At 30.7% G+C, this 21,704-nt stretch overlaps 2 protein-coding genes across 2 annotated transcripts; one reads left to right on the forward strand and one right to left on the reverse strand.

Moving 5' to 3' along the window:
* The first annotated feature begins 7,460 nt into the window (after positions 1-7,460).
* LOC126670322 (inosine triphosphate pyrophosphatase) lies at positions 7,461-10,041 on the forward strand. Its single transcript, XM_050364025.2, has 9 exons — positions 7,461-7,895; positions 7,983-8,047; positions 8,164-8,227; positions 8,312-8,321; positions 8,423-8,454; positions 8,542-8,654; positions 9,301-9,377; positions 9,473-9,648; positions 9,731-10,041. The coding sequence occupies exons 1-9, from the start codon at positions 7,775-7,777 to the stop codon at positions 9,820-9,822; spliced, it is 750 nt and encodes a 249-aa protein (XP_050219982.1). The 5' UTR covers positions 7,461-7,774; the 3' UTR covers positions 9,823-10,041.
* A 1,887-nt stretch (positions 10,042-11,928) lies between these two features.
* Positions 11,929-16,052, reverse strand: LOC126668864 (probable pectate lyase 8). The gene is made up of 7 exons (XM_050362077.2): positions 15,844-16,052; positions 15,575-15,634; positions 15,000-15,083; positions 13,264-13,906; positions 13,059-13,162; positions 12,780-12,918; positions 11,929-12,693 (listed from the first exon to the last, which is right to left on the reverse strand). The coding sequence occupies exons 1-7, from the start codon at positions 15,945-15,947 to the stop codon at positions 12,472-12,474; spliced, it is 1,356 nt and encodes a 451-aa protein (XP_050218034.1). The 5' UTR covers positions 15,948-16,052; the 3' UTR covers positions 11,929-12,471.
* Positions 16,053-21,704: the final 5,652 nt, after the last annotated feature.

The following is a 21,704-nucleotide window of genomic DNA, read 5'->3' on the forward strand; positions in this document are numbered from 1 at the left end:
CAATCAAGCACTTTGCAAATTGTATTTAGATACAATCCAAGTTTAAACTTTTTTGTAAGGTTATACTTCCACTTTAGCTATAGTTAGGGTTTAAGTTGGGCCTAATTTGAAATGTAAATGGGTTTAGATTTCATGCTAAGTCTTATACTGAAGTTGGCCAGTTCTTCATTGTATGCTGGTCTTATGTTGTGTCATTTGCTAATTGCTATAATATGAACTAATGGAGATATATTGACCTTTGAAAGTGGGCTGGTTTTTAAGGTCGCACTATAGCCCTATCCCCATGCCCACATCTAGAGATGGACTTTTTTTTTATTTAAGCCCATAACCAACGCATTACAGCCCAACATTAAGGTTTTCTTTTAATTTTAATTAAAAACAAAACAACTTATTTTGGCTCTATCGAAATACGAAATGTACCTTTCCAAAAAAATAAAGAACTATAAACAAAACTAGTGAACACATTACATTAATCTAAATCAAATTGTAATATATTATATATATTAGTATTTAAATACATAAATAAATAATAATATTTTAAAAAATTATTGTACTATATGTAATTAATTTGTTTTTGTTTTTTTTAAATGAAAACGAAACATATTAAAACATTTTAAATTTTACAAGTTGTAAATCAAATTTTTCGATTTAGTTGTTCATCAATTTTTTTTTCTATTTATAAACACATATCAACTAATTATTAGTTTTTTGATTGTAATTTAAATATTGGTTTCCTATCTTATTTATATAGATAACTAATAAATTATTGCTTTAAAATTGTTTGATTTTATTTATTTAAAAATTTAGTCATATCATAAATGACTCTTTTAAAATTATATGTGTAGGTCCACCATCGAATCTTACGTCTTACTATCATTTCACCCACCAAACAACAAACTTATGTTGAAAACTTAGGGCTTTAAGCTCCCAACCTCCACAAACTTATAATCAGTTTTTTTAAAGGTTTAATTACTTAAAAACCACTCACCTTATAATTTTTTTTCATTTATACCATGACCTAGGAAAATTTTCAATTGTACCCTATTTTCGATTTTTATGTTTCGTTTGTACCCCAAAAGTAAATTTTTTGATAATTTAATTAATTTAAAGATGAAAATATTAAAAACAAGATACATAAATGATTAACATTAACGTTTAATTAGAATATAGATTAAAAATGAAAATTAATTTAAACTCTTTTCTAAAAGAAAATAGGTCAATTCAACTCATTAGGGTAGAGATGAAACATAAAAATCAAAAATAGAGTACAATTGAAAATTTTCCTAAGTCATGGTATAAATGAAAAAAAGTTATAAGGTGGGTGGTTTTTAAGTAATTAGGTCTTTTTAAATCATTACGACCTTTTTACATATTAAACATCTAGAAGATATGTAGTTTGGTACTTAAAAATGTCAATTATATAAAAAAAATACTAAAGATGAACAATTAGTGTGAATTTCAGAATTTGTAATTTTCAATGGATATTAGAAATGGAGATAAAGAGAGAGAGGAGGTGGAATATGATGGTGGGGTCAGGTAGCGGTGACGAGGCGCCGCATAGTAAAATAGAGTGATGTGGATATTTTTTTGGACTACAAATACAAATTGCTAAAGTGACATTGGTATTTAAGTCAATATCATTTTTTATTCAAATACTACTATTTAAGTCAATATCCTGTCAACAGAAAAATAAAAATTTATATAATTTATTTTAAAATTATTATTAGCAACAAATGGAAAAATTCATAAAAATAAAAGTTCGAATCCACCCATAAACTGATAGAATTTTTTTGAGTTTGGATTCCGACCAAGCTTGGAACAAAAATCACCGTCCAAGCCCTGCCAAAAGGCATATGGGCCAGGTGGTTCGAGTGGACATCCAAACCCAAAAATAGGCCTACTTTGAAATATTAAGTGTTAACAATTTTGAGAAAATTACACCATATAACTCAATTGTTGAAATCTTTACGTTAGCGACTCAGAATTTATTTTTTTGCAGAAATCTCTCATTTTTTAAAAGTTGTTTTCATAGTATACCTCATTTTAATTTTAGACTTATTTACCCTTTCATTTAGGAATTACAGATTAGAATATGAGAGTAAGCAAGCTATAATAGGAAGATCGGAGGCAGCGGTGGTTGGATCACCGGCGCAACAATCTCATCTCTCATCAACCATTTTCTGCTTTCTCCGCTGTCGTCATCAGTAAAAAAATTAGTTGATCGTTGTTTCTTCCTCTCTAGAGCTTCTATTTATTAAACTCCTTAACATATTTCACATCTATCTTCCCTTACCATTATTCCTGTATATTTGCTCGGTAACGTCGACATTGAAAGAAAGATTATAGAGAGAATAATGAGTAAGATTACTGTTTTTTCTATGAATTTGATTAATTAATTATTGTGATTCAAACGAGAATAAAGTTGATTTGAAGTCAGACCCAGCTGTAAAAAATGAAGATTTATTTCAATTCTCCATGAAATTAAATTATGTTCATTGAAATAATTAAATTTGTGTTATGCAGCTCTGAAAGGCTTGCTTATGTGTAGTATTATTGACTCACAAGTTGTTTCATGGTCTTTGTTGACATTTTTGATGGATAAACGATGTGGATGTTTGATGTTTAGCTTTTTCTTCTTGGAGTTATGCTTGCAGACCGTTTGGATTTAAACCGATCAATTTTACAGCCTTTAGAAACTAAAATGTATACAAATGAAGCTTAAAACGTTTAATAGGGATTAGAAGATAGTTGAGTTAAATTAATTAGTTGGTAGACTTCAATTTTTCATGATTAACACTCAGTTCTCATCATGTTGGCATGAGTACTGTTGTTTGTTCATGAAAGATGTAAATTGCAATAGTGCCTTTATTTTTCAGATTGGTGAAGCAACATTTACATCATTATTGCTCCCTTGATTGCTTCTAAAAAGTGAATGATACTCCCCAAATCAACGCCAATAAAAAGTGTGCACAAATAATAATTTTCATTTTGGTCTTTATGTTTAGCCTTATCTGCTATTATAATGTCATTTAATGAAGGCAGTGACAGTAAAGATCAAAGAGAAGTAAGATGGTAAAATATACCTTTCCAACATTTTTATTGTTTGCATTATTTGTTATTGAGGGAAGAGCAATATAATAAGTATGAGATGTGGTTTGAGGTCGGAGGTCATAGGCTGAAATTCAGTATTGAGGAGTTTACTTTAGTGTAAGGTTTAAAATGTTACAGTGATGTCAATACATACGGTTACCCAATAGTGTCTAATGAAATTTTGGACAAGTATTTCATTAAAAAAATTTGATATTGTTGATTTCGATTAATTGAATGATTACCAGTGGGGTATTGATGTTTTTAAATGTACTTTTGATTGTTTGTCTCCTAAGGCTATTTTTGGTCCGGATAGTCTTAAGGAAGCTGAACATATATACACTTACCGTCTTCAGAGTTGTCCTCTTGTGTTTCTTTATTGGTTTTATGAGTGTAGTCCGGAAGTGAAGAATTCCTTCCTTCAGTTGGTTAATGAAGTTGTCATTTTTCGCATTTTAAAGTGGCAAGCTTTACTTTTTCCAAAATCCATCCCTGTTGACAGAGAGATTTTGATGAAGTTGCGTCAGAGCAGATTTGTCTCTATTTGTATTAATTTCTGTTTCCATTTGTTATTAATAAACTGTGGTCACAAATGGTTAATATTAGGTTCATATTTGGTTTCAGGTGAGTCTGTGGTCCATTGTTCTGACATCTGCTGAATGGAAAGTCATTCATTTAGATGATTTTTTTTCAAAAATTAGAAAGAAAATGGCAAGTCTAGTGATGGTCTTGGATCTAGCGAAGAGAAAGAAAGTGCTGGCAAATAATGAAATTGTTTGTTATCTTAGTGTATGGTTTTACGAATTTAATGGTTTTAATTTTATTTTGTAGCTTTTATTCCAAATGATGTTTACGGTTGCTTTATTTTTATTATAGAATTGAGTAACTATTTTAATTGAAATGTATTTGATAGTCTATAAAACCGAAAATCAACCTGATGTGAACCTAATATTAACCTATATCAATTGTATCTTACTGCTCTTTACAATTTTAAATGACATTTTATATCGAGATAATTTTGAGATTTAGTGTAATCTACTAATTGAATATCTCTTTTAAGTGAAATGTATTTGACAACTATAAAACCGAAAATCAACCTAATATGAACCTGATGTGAACCTATATCAATTGAACTATTTTAATTTAATTTTTAATCAAATTGGTCTTACTAATCTTTACAATCTTAAATGACATTTTTTATAGAGAAAATTTTGAAATTTTGTATAATATAAATTAAATATTTCTTTTAAGTGAAATGTAATTGATAGTCTATAAAACCGAAAATCAACCTGATGTGAACCGGATATGAACCTATGTCAATTGAACTACCTTAATTTTTTTTATATAAAATTTGTCTTACTGTTTTTTACAATTTTAACTGATATTTTATATTGATAAAACTTTGAGATTTAGTGTAATAGACAAATTGAATATCTCTTCTAAGTGAAATGTATTTAACAGTCTATACAACCAAAAATCAACCTAATGTGAACCTGATATGAACCTGTATCAACTGAACTACCTTAATTTATTTTTTTACAAAATTTGTTTTGTCACTCTTTACAATTTTATCTGATATTTTATATATAGAGAATTTTGGTATATGATTTATTATAAAAACTGAATATTTTTAAGTGAAATATAATTGACAGTTTATAAAACTGAAAAACAACCTGATGTGAATCTTATATATACCTGAAATAATACGTCATACGGAATTTTTGGGTAATTTTTAGAGTTACTAATAAAAATAATAAGCAGAAGCAAAATAGAATTGTTAAGTGTGTATGGCGTAAATGCAACGTAAGATAAAGTCTACCATTCATTCAAAATTTCAACTTCCATAATTGATTAATTAAGCTTTTGTAAGAAAGTGTCCACGGTTAAAACTAAACAAGTATATCATACTTCTTCAAATAATATAGACCGCCATTCTTACACACTAAAACCTTCTCTATATAAGCCAGACGCCCATTTTCACACTCTCATATCTCAATTACAACTATTTCTTGTATTCTATAAAAGATCAGTCAAAGGGTTTTTTTAATCGATTAGAAGAAGGTAATACAGATTTATAAGAAAAATGTCAACTTTATAAGGAAAAAGTTGTAGACAAGTAATCTGAATCATAGATACAATAATTTATATCTTGATTTCCATGAACATGAACAAAAACATAACATAGACACACAAGAGAGAGGGACAGAGATAAAATTTGCCTTACCATAGTGAGAAACCTTTAGTTGCTTTTGGAATTATTTCTACTCCAAAAAGAACATCAATCAAAGTCCTCAAGAATTTATGAATAAGCCTCGACTACTTTTTCAAAAACATCAAATTAATGAGAAACATAGAAAGATATATAAGTTGCAGAAACATTTGAGCATACACACAGTTACAATATTTTAAGCTTTTTAGTTACAGTGCTTGTATTTGCATCAAACTATAGATTTTGATGTAATTATAGTTAACACACTATCAATTTCAATTGTGAATTGAGGCTCCCACAATTGAAATTCAATGGTCAGTACAATATATGTTTCTAAACAAAAAAGTTACAAAAAAAGATAAAGTTTGCTAAACATTTCCTGAATTAAAACAACAAATTGATTGAACTAAAATCACTTGAACTTGAACTGAACATTAATTCTTTGTTCACTAATAATGCTGCCTTTATGCATTTTTCACATACTATGCTCTATTAAACCTTTCTTCTTGACCATAATCCGAATCAAAATTGAAACCCGTACAGGAACTAAAACCCAGACCCATATTCATCAAGTACCGTTCCTTCTCCAATCGCAGCTCCTTCACCCATTTTTCGTAATCAACATTAATAGCAACACTGTAGCCATCACGTCCTAAAACAATCATGCTCACCGGCGGTATTAGAGGCAGCGACGACGGAGGATGATCATAATATTCGCAAGACATAATCTCAATAGAATTAGAATTTGTCGCCGCCGATCACTCTGGATCTTTTAATTAAGAACAACAAGGATCGGTCTTTCTAGCAAGAGATTGCCGAGAAATCAACTTTCCCGGTGATCAGAACCCTTAAACAGTGATGCAGCCTCGTTGGATTGGACTTCTTGCTGTATATTCTTCTTCTCTCATACGGTAGGTAAAAGGGGGGGTATAGTTGTCCAATTTTATTATAATAACAACTAATTTTGGGTTATGAGATATTTATGAAAAGTTTTCCTTTTTTTGAGAGATTATTGTCAAAATAAAATTCTTGAGGTAGAAATAATAGAAATGACCTCTTTTGAGTGATTTGTGTAAATTACCCAACAATTTTTGCTAACTAAATGAACTAATCAAATCAAATATTGATCATTTTAAAAAAAAAAAATCAAATCGATCAAATTATATTTATGTGTATTGATACCCGTAGAAAACTTCAAGGTCGGGTCGGGTGATTTTTCTGCACGGAAAATAAGAAAGTCTAAAGGGTCTCACTCTAGTGTTGTCTGAAAGTTATTTTGATACTTAACTTAGAAAGGTTTTTTGGTAACTTGATGAATATATTGAATATTTACGTCTAAGAAACCGTTACCTTCCTCGGCATTTGTCGAGTAGTATTTATAGGCCTCATGGGCTTATGATGTTTAACTACTCAAGACATGGTTTTGCTTACGCTCTTCTATAATTAGTGCGTACGAGTCAGACCACGATGGCCGATATTTACGCGTAGAGAGAAAGCCGGCGTCCATCGTTCCTTATTGGTTCTTCGGGCGAAGTAGGAGTAGGAGGCCATAAGGAGGACTCCTATTATGGGAGCTTCCAAGCCTCAAGCGATTTATGTCTCGCTTCAGATTCGGATTTCATGAAGTCAATATCATATATCATGCTATTTTTACAATTTTTTTAAAATCAAGTTATTTTGCAATTTTATTGATTTCCCCTCTAACTTTATACGTACGTAATAAAAAATCAACATCCAAATCATTATTTTCTATAATTAATATCAATAAAATTCGATTAACTAAAATAACAAATCAAATCAAATAGTTCAACTATAACTAATTACATTTTTTTTAATTATAGTTATAAAAAATTTAATTACGGTTATTTCAATACGGTGATCGAACTGACCTATGCCCCGATAAAGAGGAATTATTAATTAAAAATGAAATACTCCATTTCCTAATTCATGAGCGGAAGAAGAAGAAGCTAAGAGGTCTTCTTCTTCTATATAGGTGAATAAATGTATATTTATTCGTGAAAAAAAAAAACCAAACCAAACCAAAACTTTAAATTTTTATCTATTTCCCATAAAACAGAACTCCATTAAAATAAAAGCAATTAACTTCGAATTTGAACCGATTCTCTTCCCTTTCTTATTCCTCCAATCCCCTTCCCTTCCTTCTTCACTACTTTTACTAAAGTTGACCGCTCCAATTACCCATATACCCCTCTTTCACCAGCATCAATTCCCCAAAACCAAAATCCTCACACGCGCCATAATTCCCACGCTTCGATGTAATCAAGCAGGGCTATTTTCGGTAATCCATAATATTAATTTACCACTAGTCACAAGTCTTTAAAAATTCCACTGTGATTCTTCATTTTCATTACTCAGAAACTAAAATCCACTCCCACTCTATAAATTCATCTCACAAATTTTAACCTAATCAAGTTTGAAAAAACGTTTAAGTAAAGCAGAATTTTAATCGGAAGTAATATGGCGGCGAAGATTTTGATTTCCAGTCCGGTGACTTTTGTGACCGGAAACGCTAAGAAGCTTGAGGAAGTCCGCGCTATCATCGGAAAATCAATTCCTCTCCGATCTATGAAAATTGATCGTAATATTTGCTTTCTCTCTCTAAACTCTTTTTTGTTTCTCTCTAGAATAATAATAATTTAATTTTTTATTTTGAAAATTTGAACAGTTCCTGAACTTCAAGGTGAGCCTGAAGAAATTTCCAAGGAGAAGGCTCGTTTAGCTGCTGCTAAGGTATGTATAATACGTGTATACTATATTGTATTCGTTATGTTATACTGTTTATAGTTCTGTCTACGCGCTTGTTTCGCCCGTGGTATTAATTTATCTATAATTTCGCTTGTTGGAAGGTGAAAGGACCTGTGTTAGTGGAGGACACGTGTCTCTGCTACAATGCATTGAAGGGACTTCCTGGTAATTTAATTTTGTTAAATGAATATTTCATTTGTGTTTTTTTTTGAATTATGGATGCTGATTGTGTTTTGTTTGATTTTGCAGGTCCATATATGTAAAAAAAATTTCTTAAATTGTTTAGGATGTTTTTGTTTGTAATTTAATAAAGTTTGTTTAGTTCATGAAATATAATGTTGTTTGTTAAATTATGTGCAGCAAGTGGTTTTTGGATAAGACTGGTGTTGAAGGTTTGATTCATTTTTATTTGTTTTTTTTTAAGTTTTTAGAGTTTATTTGTTTGGAACATTGAAGTTATTTTGTGTGTTTTGATTTAGGGTTACACAAATTGCTGGATGGATTTGAGGATAAGTCAGCTTATGCATTGTGTGTGTTCTCTTTTGCACTTGGGCCTGATTCTGAACCTATTGTGTTTGAAGGCAAAACTATGGTATGGTTTACTCTACTACTTCAAAGTTTTCTAGTAACTCTGTATGAAGATATTTAGTTGTCCTTGCTTTGAATTGAAAATGAAATGAATGCTTTGACAATTGTTTACTTGATCTTCAAGCAATTGCTATTTATGAGTTTGGCTTTCCATTGTGACTGTAAAATTGAATAATGTGATGCATGTAACAGTAATATGCTGCCATTGAAGATTTTTCTTGATCTGTCAAATTGTATGAGAATGTGATTTTCTAAATTTAAAAATTAATTTAATGTGTAATTTCGTATAAGGTATTCCTTAGTTTTAGTATATTGCTTAGTTTTAGTATAAATGTATTGGTTAATATGTATAACTTTTTGTTTCTTTAAGAGCGATGAAGTTGAAATCTATCTGTAAAAATCAAAGCAGTAGCAGTTGAAATGTAGGATGAAGCCTGCAGATGTAGATTACTGTGATGACATTTCTTGGGATTAGGACTATTTGTGGTATTTGTTTGCATATTATATATATTCTTTAACAGATGAGTTTTGTTTAGGTTATTCAATTTTCTGATCTTGTATAGTAAACTATTTGTGCGATTTCAAGTTAATTATTAATTGATCGTTTCTTGTAGCTTTGTCAACTTATTTTCATCATTTTTCTATTATAGGGTAAGATTGTTGCTCCTAAGGGACCTAGGGATTTTGGATGGGATCCAGTCTTTCAACCCGATGGCTATGATCTAACGTAAGAACATAATATTTTCTGACGCTGTTTAGCGGCTCTGTAGTTTGGCATTGATACTAATTTGTTTCTGAGTTCAATTGTTATCTTGTCTGTAGTTTTGCTGAGATATCCAAGGAAGAGAAGAACAAGATTTCTCACCGCTACAGGGCACTTTCTCTGGTGAAAGCTCATTTTGCTGATGTGGGATATGAATTTGAAATAGAGGATTCTAAAGAGAGTGACCAGAATGATAATGCTGCGCCTGCACCTGACAAAGATCAAGCTAACAAGAGTAAGCTGTCTCTCATATCATTTTAGGTTTTTAGTCAAACTTATAATTGTCGGTTCTTAATATTATAATGGCCTATTTTCAGGGAAAAGGGAGGAGGATGGAGAGTCGAAGAAAACCGAGGAGGAAGCTACTACAGAGAAAAAGCTTAAGGAGGACGAGAAGGAGAATAACTGAGGATCTTTGTATAATCTGCTGCTATTTTGCGTTAAGAGAAACGTAGCTTCTCCGTCTAGTTTAAATATAGATTTTTGAATATTAAAGTAGTAGAAGCTTGGTTTCTTTCTTTTTAAGCTATTATGAGCCTACCTGAGTATTAGTAGAGCAGTAGAACTTTATTCTATCAACTTTTTAAAACTTATTTAACTTATTTAAATCATGTAGTTTTAATGTTAATTTTTTTCTATGCTGTTATGGAATTTGGTTTACTTTTTTTTCTTTTAATATTTAGATTATTTTACTACTCTCTTACAATAATATTGTTGTTGAGAAGGAGCAGGCCATATTGTTTAGTGTAGTCTGATTTGCCATACGATGCTGGTATTGGATCGTTGGTTCACAACTGTTTTAAATTTTCATTCAATCTAAATTTATGAATCATGTATTTTTTTTGTACATTTGTGATAGAAAAATTAAAGATTACCTCATAGTTGATTTCAGGTTGACATTGGTTTAATTTCTGAATTAATTTCAAGCATAAATTATTTAAATTATTGTGAAAATTAGAGTTTTGCATAATCTTCTTATAAATCACAAATGTAAGTTTTGCAAAACAAAAAGTGATCGAGCGTAAATTCTTTAAATTTTTAATGTTGAAGCACTGGTGAAATTCCTGGTCCCATATTTTGGCATCATTTCGTACTAAAATGGGTATTGGGGATAGGCCAGTTTTGAAGTGATGGGCATTGGGCTCGTTTCATACTCGCACCTAAAAGTAAGTCAGCTTGAAAATAAGTGGGCTGATATTCACTTCTACAAAAGTTCGGGAAATGAGATGAGCATCATTGAGATTGGAAGTTATGGTTTGTTGCACTTTTAATCCGATAGAAGTTCATTTATGACTCAAACTTGATATTAAAATAAGATAAAGTTCATGGTTCCGAATTAAAATATTTTTAAATTGAGCATTTTGGCTCGTTTTAACTTTTCATCTTCAAATTATTTGATAGTCTACTGCAGTGGTGGGTTCGGAATTCTTTTTCAGCCTGAGCTAAATTTTTTTAGTTTATCACTAACCTTCAAACAATGCTTAACCTTAATCTAGTCTCAAAATTCACTATAAATCCTTTTATATTTTTTTTGTAAGAAATTAATGTCAGCCCGAGTTGGAGCGTACCCTAATCTAAGAGTAGTTCGGCTGCTGGTTTTCTTCAACCACAACTTCAATTTATACATAATGCTTTAATCTCATTTGAAGGGATTAAACGAGCAAGAATATTAATTTTAAAAGTATTGTGATTTTAAAAGTAGGAATTTTTTGTACAAGTGAATGGACAAATAACGAACCTTGATTTTTAAACTTATATATGAACATTAAGTGTGAAAACAACAAAGCCATGAGCCTTATAGAGAAGCAATTTCGTCAAACCAAAGTGTTAAATGGTAGAGAAGCGATCAATAGAGGTGAAAATGACATCTCTTCAACGTTCATATGTATAGACTATAGTTAGATGTGAGAGTTGGGTGAAGTATTATATCATATGGGTCCCTAACTCACATGCAAATTACTAATCTTCCATGTGAATTAAACATTTGAAGCACCCTCTGCTTTCTTCTTCATCACATGTTTGGTGTTTGAGCACAAAATCAACATTTATTTCTTAACCTAATACACCTCATACTCAACTCAACATGGATCACATCCTTATCAAACTCGCCATTTATGTCTGTGCTGCCAAGTCTGAACTATATAGCACGAAAACAAACCCGACAACAAGAAATGTCTATAGTAGGGCGAACCTAGGAAGAGCTTATGGTGGATAGTTGCCCGCCTTATTGTTTTGAGTCTTTGAAAAAAATACTAATTTTCCGCTTTAAAATTCATAGCATTGCTGGTTAAACTGCATGAATTATTGGATTTGTTTAAAGCCCTTGGTCAGTGATGTATCTTATCTTATTCTTTGATGGTTTAAGAGTTGGTTAGTTACTAGCTTTAACATTATGTGGATGAGGCAGATGTGCACATGAAGATGATAGAAGATTAATTAAAGTAACCAGAACCTAAAAGTAAAAGATATAATGTTGCTTCCATTAACTGAGTAAAAAAAGAAAAAGCAAAAAAGATAATAAAGATCATTCATTGCTATATCTATTCATTGTCTATTACAAAGATTTTTTCTTGTTCTTACATAACTTCAAATTCAAATCCTTGCTATTTTGCTTCTATCATTCACTACACAAATTGACCACAAATTCATATTTCAAATCCTATAAGACTCAAAAAGCACTACACAAACCGACACTTTTAACTCGAAAACGACACATTTTAATGGTAGTTAGAAGGCAAATGGGATATGAAACTTAAAAAAAATAGGCAACGCTTCTGCACCTGCCTCTGTAAGAATGATATTTGGGGTGTTTTGAAGCAGGCCGAGGTTGAAAAATAACAGATGGCTTGGGGAAGAAGATAATAATATTGGGTATGAAAATATAATGACAATGTGTAAAAAAAGTACACTTGCCAATATATTTTTGGTAATGACACATATAGACTTAAGGGTAACTAAACCAGAAAAAAAGGAAGTAATAAGAAAACAATTGCTGAGATAAAAAAAAAGCAGGAATTGACTGGCCTGTTTTGGCCACTTTAATGGACTATAAAGAATATTAGCATTGGCGGCCCCTGCGGCAACCGAGGGCACCGGCATTAGCTGTGATTGTTCCGACCATTGTAGATGACTTGGCTCCTAAGCTTGAGGCTCGAGCATAGCTGGCTGATGCTCCAGCTCCTGATGGAGTGAAGTATGCACCATTTTCTAGTAGGTCTCCTTCTGATCTCCAGTTCCAATTCTTCCATTGGCCAGCTGGTGTTTCTACTCTCTTTGTCACCTGTTTTAAGCAATTTGTAAACAGTATTTAGCAAAACATTTTGATTGAATTGAAAGAGGATTTTAGGGTGATTAGTTGTGTAGTACCTCCTTAGCAAAAGGGTTGACTGGTGCATTGTATCTGTTACCCTGACTGTTAATGGTGGGGTTAGCACTTCCTCCAATTGCATACATTTCCCAGTGAGTATAGTCATTGTTCACCACATGGAAATATCCATGTCTACATCTGCAATTTTCATCATCCATGAATCCATGATTAGACAGCGGAAAACGGTGTCCTAAATTATGTCTGAAACTATGCAACTTTATACTAATAACATGTTTTCTGATTCTATGTTTCGGTTTCCGTTTACGTTTTCTTATTACCTTGGCATTCTCTGGATAAGTCCTTCTCCAAAATGGTTGTAAGCAATGGTGACTTGCATTAGCTTGTCTCTAGTGTAGGAATCACTGTGGCCTAATAGCATAACCTGTGTTGGATTGGAAAAAGTTAATGATTAGCTTTTAAGTAACAAGCAATTGAATTAAAACTCAACCAAAGAGAAAATGCAGGCAATTCATATTAACCAACCTCATTATGATGAGTTAAATGGTTGTTAGAGATGGTAATGGCAGTAGAACCCATGACAGCATCAACAAGGCCATCAGCACAATGAGAAAGTGAGTTATGGTCAATCCAAACATGACTAGACCCAAAAATAGAGATAGCATCACCATCAGCCATTGTCCTCCACCCGTAGTGGCTAGGTGAGCTTCTAACCATAGCATTGCCGGTTGGTTTACAGTCATGAATATGGAGACCATGAATAATCACATTGGTCACAAATTGGATAGTGATACACGCTCCATTAGCTATATGAACATTGGACCCACGCCCATCAATTGTCTTGAAGCTGTTCATAATAAGTTCCTGCTTCAATTGAATCACCATATCCCTTTTGAACACAATCCACAAGGGCTCATCTTGGATAACAGCATGACGTAAAGTTCCGGGCCTTGGGTTCACAGGGTCATCATCACCAGCATCAGTAACAACATAGAAACGACCATCACGCCCCCCGATCGCATTTCTGCCGAAACCAATACCACACTCAGCTAGCCTCTTCCGATTCTTTAGCCAATTGGGGTCACAACGCCAACAATCGTCAATAGGATTCCCCGTCCCACACGAGAAATATCCCAACTTTCTCCTTTCTGTACTATTTCGGATGCTCCTACAACATTTAAACAAACTACAATTAGTACAAAGTACAAATCATTCATGTTTTTTTTCCAAAAAACATGACTTTTCAACATTTTGCAACAAATAATTGCAAGGTAAAAAATCAATAACTTTCTACAAGATGTAGTGTCGGTGGTGTATAGTTATGGTAATTTAGCCATACTACTACTCCTTATAGCTTCCAAGCAAAATTAAAACATAACAAACATACAAAGAAAAGAAAAAGGGAAGCTGACATTTTGTCATTTAGCCAAAACCAATAGGCAATTTCAGTCTTAACGGATAGAAATCCAAAAAAAGGTATATCTACTGTCTTCTTCTTTGGACACACATGGTGTAAATTGTCACATTATTAAAAGAAATCCAAGGAACCAAGAACATGGGGGGAGCCTATACAACCATGTGTTACACTAATTAGGGAATGGAACTCCAATTAGCAATAACATACTGTAAAAAAAGCTAATGATTGGGACAGTTACTCCAAGGAAATAAAAATCTAATGTCAATTCTAAAGCAAAATTGGTGTAAAAAAGGTCATAATCACAAAAATAAGAAACTTAAACAAAACACAAATGAATGAAACATTATGCATATTATTGTTGGACAAAGAATAGTCAAATAAACATACATAATTGTGTGAAAAAGATGAAATGTACAAATTTCACAAGAAAGGAAGGGCAATAAAGTAAAAATTAAATGTTATCAACAGAGAACGAAACAAATCAACAAAATTAGTAAGGTAGATATTAAATGGAAATGGGTCAGTTAGAAAGCAAATGTTTATACCAAATAGGCAGCAACAGTATTAATGGCCACCTTCCTCTTTATCAACTACCCTAACCACCCAAATTCTTACTTTCCAAACTATAGTCAGCACATACACTTTACTCAATCAACGTTTTCCGGTTTCAAAACATATCATGCATTTTACATTTCGGACACGAAACTTCATTTTAAAATAGAAAACCTTAAAATAACGCCATTTCGTCGTGTCTATGTCCAAATGTGTAGTTTTCTAATGTCCGCCCGTGATTTAAATATATATAAAAAAGTTAAATATGTAAAAAAATAAGAAAAAATCATACATTTCAACCATAGAGACAACTTCTTCAGGGTCATTAACAGCATGTTCATTTTTCCATTCCTCAGTTTCTGCTGCTTCTCCATTACTGTAATAAAAACAAGAAAAATAATTAATGAGCAACTAAAAAATAAAATAAAAAGGACACGTGGAGGGACCCAATAAGCGAGTAGAGTAGGGACAGAAAAACAAAGTACACTCTCTGTGTCTGTGGCTGTTGGTGTGCACTGCTCAATAAAACCGTTACTAAAAACTAACCAATCGAGGCGAACCGTCGGCGACGATTTTAATAATTTCTAATGACTAATATACCCCTCACGTGGGTTTCCTTTTATTTCATAGACTACGAGCATTGTGTAAGGGTAAATTAGTAATGTTAACGGAATGTCGTGAGGAATCCTAAGAAACTGACAATAACGATATAAACGGTCCAGATCTAAAGATCCCATGCAAAAGACAATCTCAACGGCTGTGAGTGAAACGGTTACTAGAAAGGAGAATCTCAACGGTTCAACTAATGTCACTAGACTTAAACCAACGGCTGAGATTATTTTGTAATTCTATTTTTTATTTTAGTACCTGACCGCCATTGATGAGTTTTTCAAGCTCTGCAAATGCTCTGTTTCCATTTCAACATTCCTGTAACCAAAACAACAATAATTAATAAATTATTATAAAAGACTAACAAATGTGAAAATACTAAAATTAAAATCTGTACTATATTATAAAAATTTTAAGCTAATGTCAGAGTCACTATAAATATAACACAAGAAAAATAATTCTTTAAACTAATTTTCAGCTAATTTTAAGCTAAATACGAAATGCTCAGACATATTAACGTAATAAACCTTAAAAAACCAGAGATCCCGTCGTTCCGTACAGTCACCATAACGCCGACGAACATAAACACAACAACCGCCGCACAAACGCCGCCCCATTTAACATTAGTCATTGCCGGAATTTTCTGTTGACTCTCAGTTTTTTCTTCTGTGAGTAATATTTGCAGAGAAGAAAAAAAATGGAGAAGAGAGTGAAGAGAAGGAAAATAGACAAGTGTGGGTGTCAGAGGTGAGACCCCTTTTTAAAGACCTAACGTTGTATTTTAACGTCGTTAATTAACTGATTCTTTTTTAATTTGTTTCCGTTAAGTGGTTATTGGTTAGGTTTAACTTTTAAGGTTAAAACCTAACCCATCAGCGTAACCGCTCTCGTTAACTTTACCGTACCACTGTAATGCCTTGTTTGGTTTATTATTAATCCGACATGGAAGGTTCTTACTTTTTGTATTTTTTCCATGTTTGGGGATGGTGGTTAAAAGAATTTACACTACTAATTAATTTTATGCCAAATTACATGTTGGCCAGATTAAAATAAAAAGAGAGGAAATATTATGGTAAAAATGTGCTTGTCTTTAATCTTTTATTTGTAAAATTTATCAAAAATATGAGCAATCTATCAAAAGTGTATTTTTGTGAAATAAAATAAACAGGCAGTACCTCTATTTCAATAGAATTGTCTATTTTACATTTATCACACAGTTTAAGAAAAGCAATTATTGTTTATAAATTTTGTAAATTTTTCTTTACTTTTCTTGTTATACCCCTATTTAATATAGGACCACTGGCAATTTATTTTTACTTTATTCATTAGTGCATTTTATATAGGCGTAATATAGGAAAATTGAGTGTAAAAGTTGGTTACTTTTTAAAAGTGGACAAGAGTTTTTGGACAAAAAAATTTCTCAAAGTGGACAACTCTATTGGGACGGAGAGAGTATATTTTTGCAAATTATAATTTAACAAAACGAGAGATTTTTGAATTTTTTTTTGGCAAAGGGCCACAACAACCTTTAATTATACGCATCAATTTATTAACTCAAGTCACACCTAAATATTTTAACAATTATAGATAATACTTTATAATTTTAGATTAATTAACTCTCAAAATGTATTAAGTAAACACAATTACAAGTTGCAATCAGGGGTGTAAATGAGTCGAGTTGAGCTCGAGTTAGGTCAAATTTGAGTTCGAACTCGAGTGTGTTATACAAACTCGAATCGGCCTTAATTTTTAAGTCCGAACTCTAACAATATCCGAACTATTCGAGCTCCACTTAAATTTAATAAAAAAATTAACAAAATAAGTATATTTGATGTATTTTAAGTTTTTATGGAGCTCGAGCTTGATTCGAAATTTTTGATCCAATCTCGAGTTTTTTCCGAGTATCTCAAGTAACTTACAAGTAGCCTAACTCGTTTATATCTCTAGTTTCAATGACTTAATTTGGAGGTTAGTTGACGTAAATAAAAAAAAAATTGTCTCTAATTGATTAATATTACCGGGTGTGGAAATTAATTTTGATGTACAAATTCAGGGACTAGTATGATCCTTTGTTAAAAAAAAATTAAGTAAACTATAAGTAACCATTAACGATTTAACTGTAGAGATGCCATGTCAGCTGAAAAAGGCAGATGTCACGGTTTCTTGCTGATTTTGCGGCAAATGGATAAAAGCTTGCAACTTCGCGTACAAAAAAATTCTTGTTCGAGATTTTTGTTTGGGTCAAGAGAATTGATTCAAAAAATAAATGGGTTTAGTATAATTTTCTGTTCAGAGAGAGAAAATAAAAATAATTTTCTTGCCTTTTTTTCTCTTTGGTAAGTTTTACTTTCTCAGGCGCCAATCACGGCATTGTAAAGCATTTGACCTACCAACAACAAGCTTCCCACTCATTCATAATAAGAACCCATGAATTTGCATTTTCATAACAAGAAATTTAAAATCTTAACTCTTTTTAATAAAATCATTAAAGATGACACGTTATAATAATTTTTTAATGTCTCATTAGCTTTTCTAAAAAAGATTGATCCATTTAATTTACAGAAATTTGTTACTTTTAATGACAATATCTAATGATGACGACTATCAAATCTAAACCAAAATGGGAGAGTAATTTCACATAAAATTTGTCATTGTTTAGAAATGAATGAATTTAGATTTACAGTCAAGAGGAGCAGATTTTAGTCAAAATGATGATAGAATTTGGAAATTCTGGATGGATTTGTCACATGGAAAGATTTCATACTCAAGACTCAAGAGTATATTGAGGTATATAAATTCTTAGTAAAATTATACCAATGGTGTCTAAGTTCTTCAAAAACAAATGTTTCGTATTTAAATTTAATCTATACTATATATAAAAGCACGGAGGGGGGGGGACAGACAAATTTACTGAATAGTCCTTTTCAGTTTAATATTAAATAAAGGTTTTATAGTCATTAACTAATTAGTTATTTAATTAATCATTATTTGTAATTAAAGTCCTAATTAGAATAGGTAGCTAAATTATCTCCAATTTAGTTTTTAGTATGTAGAAAATAACTAAATTTTCTCCAAATATAGTAGGAATATCTATCTTTTAGTTTGATTGAATTACAAAATTAAAATACTGCATTTGGTCGATATATTATTATTTTTATTTTTATTTTATTATTTTTAAAAATATTAAGTTAATTATTTAATTATGGTTATTATAAAATCAAAGGAAGAATAAATTCAGTATAAAAAAAATTAATAACTGAATATATTATATTTACTTTTATAAAAATCCTTAACTAATTTAATATTAATTATAAATAAAAAAATTAATATAATTATAATAAATTTACTAATTTGTTCATTGAGTAGTTACGTTACGAGCCACGTGCATAGCACGTAATGCGAAACTAGTCTATTAAAATTTATAGAGTTTTACCTTTCAAAAGAAAAATTAAATAAGTGTTTTTAGCTACATCTAAACACCAACATGCTAAAAAAATAGAAATAAACCTCCATTTGCTTAGCTTCACGGTTGAATTAGCAAAATAAGATATTAATAATATGTACAAATGATACATTTATTTATGTGAAATTAAAATGTAAAATCATACAAAATATATAAAATTTGTTTTCAGCCTTTTTAACTGTATAGTGATAAAACAATTAATTAAAAATACTTGTTTGATATGGTTTTAAAAAGTTAAAATATATATTTATAAAGTAAAAATTAGAGTACTTGAATCGCATATTCAAAAAATTCACATATCATTGTATATGTTTTTGAATTTTTTTATACATACTGGATTAATAAATGTTTCCGGTAAAAATAGTGTTAAATTTATTTACATATTATTTTATAACTTTCATATTTAAAATTTAACATTTGATTTAATTGATTAAGTTTGTACACCGATTCAAGCAATTTTATATTGTAAAACATTCTATTGAGATTACGTGATCAAATCTCACAAGCGTTAAAATCATTTTTTCCCAAATGATATAAAAAATGTATTTTGTATTCAAATATCATACATTCCAACTATACAACTATTTTGATATATTGTTAAATCCAAGGAGATTAAAAGGAAAACTAATTGAGGATTTAGCATAATAATTTTGTGCATAATTTCACTATTACCTTTGGGGAGACACATATTACTTATGGAGGGTTGCAACATAGCAAGTGGCTCCCATCATGGCAGTTTCTCACGCTTTACTCAAACATCTATTTATTTACAGTTTTACCATTATGATGATCATCAACATGTAATAAAAGTACACTCATACATTATGATGGTATTAACAAGAATTACAACCATTGATTATGTGGACCATTCTACTATTGGATTAAAGTGTTAGTTAAGGGTTTTGACTTTTTAGGTTAAATTTTAATCATTAAAATTTGTTAGTAAATTTTTTATCATTGCATGGACAGCATGGGTCGTGAAATGGCAACATCAAGTTTTACCTAAAATTTAAGTCAATGGACATGCTTAATTTCTTTGATTTGTTAATTAGGTAGAGTTTAGGATAATATATGGGTTGAATTGTGCTAATTTAACCATATTTCTACTCCAACTACAATTATGTAAATATTTGGATCGATTACGAGTTATTACATATGTCATAATTTAAGTATATTTCTACTTCACATATATCATAATTTACAATTCTGTATCTTTTATTTGAAAATCAAATGAATTATTATATCACTCTCAATTCCGTTAACAATTGGGGGTTTCTGTTAGTTCCGTCAATACTTTAGTATTCACTTTTAAACGATTTGATACATCACTTTCAATTATATTAATAATTTGGTACCTCACTTTCAATTATATTAACGATTTGATACCTCATTTTTAAATTTTATATTTATTGTAAACTGTTTGTCAAATTAAAATGGATGGTATAAATATAATTATGGTTATTTTAGCTTAATTTGTTTTCTTGTATTGTGGGTTTTTGATATTTGAGTGCCTAATTTTCGTTGTTGTGCCTCTTTTGGAATTAATTTCAAAAGAGTGTCTGGACCCACATGTTCCGCATTCTAGAAATGCGGAACATGTGGGGTTCCGCATTCCTAGAATGCGGAACACCACTAATTTTGACCCAAACTAGTGGTGTTCCGCATTTTAGGAATGCAGAACCCCACATGTTCCGCATTTCTAGAATGCGGAACATGTGGGTCCAGACACTCTTTCGGAATTATTTTCGAAAGAGGCATTGATCCGGAAATTTGGTTGCCTTTGAGGCACCCAAATATCAAAAACCCTTATTAGGGTAATATTATAGAGAAGGCCCACAAAACCCTTAAAACGTGAAGCCAATTTATTTACCTTGATATGCACGCGAGAAACAGGAAGAAGAAGAAGATGCCTTTAACACTTTTACTCAATTGCATCTTTACAAACCCAAAAGGAAACCTCAATTGGATTTTGTAGGCCAAGTTTTGAGGTTATTTTCTGGCAACCAAAATACATGGGGCGGGTCTTAAATAGGAAAATTACTCTGTATACCTTATTTTGAAGAAGAAATTCGAAATAATTTTTTTTAACCTCTAATCTACCACTGAATTACTAATAATCTACTAATAAACTACTAAAACGGGATATTTTTTGCAAAAAATTTTAAAAATGAAATATTTTTGAAAAAAGCCCTCCTAAATTCAATATTAATCTGTCGGGTTATGTAAAAGTTGAACCAAATCGAATAATCAAACTGAATCGATAAATTTTAAATTAAATTTAGTTTAATTTGATATTACAAACAAAATTATTTCTTTAATTCGGTTCAATTTTAAATATTAAGATTTTTACTAAATTTTAATGTAAAAAAGAACTAAAAGAACTTAACCAAATTACAAAATTAATCAAATAAATTTATTCAGTTTGATTTGATTTGACATGTTTTCATTAGATTAATTTTAGAAAATAAAATGTCACTTTAATTCGGTTCCGTTTGAACCGAAATGACAATCCTACTAGTGTTGTTTTCTCTTCTTCTTTTTTGGTAATGACCATGAGACGTTCTGAACGAGTTCTAATTATAAAATGTATTTTTAAATCTTCCACATCTATATCTATATCTATACTATATATAAAAGCACGGATAGGGGGGGGGGACAGGCAAATTTACTGAATAATCCTTTTCAGTTTACAACTAAATAAAGGTTTTATAGTCATTAACTAATTAGTTATTTAATTAATCACTATTGTAATTAAACTCCTAATTAAAATAGGTAGCTAAATTATCTCCAATTTAATTTTTAGTATGTAAAAAATAACTAAATTGTCTCCAAATTAGTAGGAATACCTATCTTTTAGTTTGATTGAACTACAAAATCAAAATACTGTATTTGTCAATATATTATTATTTAAATTTCTATCTTATA

Source organism: Mercurialis annua, linkage group LG2, assembly GCF_937616625.2.
Source record: "Mercurialis annua linkage group LG2, ddMerAnnu1.2, whole genome shotgun sequence".
NCBI classification, from domain to species: Eukaryota; Viridiplantae; Streptophyta; class Magnoliopsida; order Malpighiales; family Euphorbiaceae; genus Mercurialis; species Mercurialis annua.

Coding starts and splice junctions, on each gene's coding strand:
- LOC126668864 (XM_050362077.2), bottom strand. CDS start 15,947: ATGACTAATGTTAAATGGGGCGGCGTTTGTGCGGCGGTTGTTGTGTTT. Junction 15,635..15,843: donor GGGATCTCTGGTTTTTTAAG/GTTTATTACGTT, acceptor TTTTGGTTACAG/GAATGTTGAAATGGAAACAG. Junction 15,084..15,574: donor AACTCATCAATGGCGGTCAG/GTACTAAAATAA, acceptor TTTTTATTACAG/TAATGGAGAAGCAGCAGAAA.
- LOC126670322 (XM_050364025.2), top strand. CDS start 7,775: ATGGCGGCGAAGATTTTGATTTCCAGTCCGGTGACTTTTGTGACCGGA. Junction 7,896..7,982: donor CCGATCTATGAAAATTGATC/GTAATATTTGCT, acceptor AAATTTGAACAG/TTCCTGAACTTCAAGGTGAG. Junction 8,655..9,300: donor TGTTTGAAGGCAAAACTATG/GTATGGTTTACT, acceptor TTTCTATTATAG/GGTAAGATTGTTGCTCCTAA.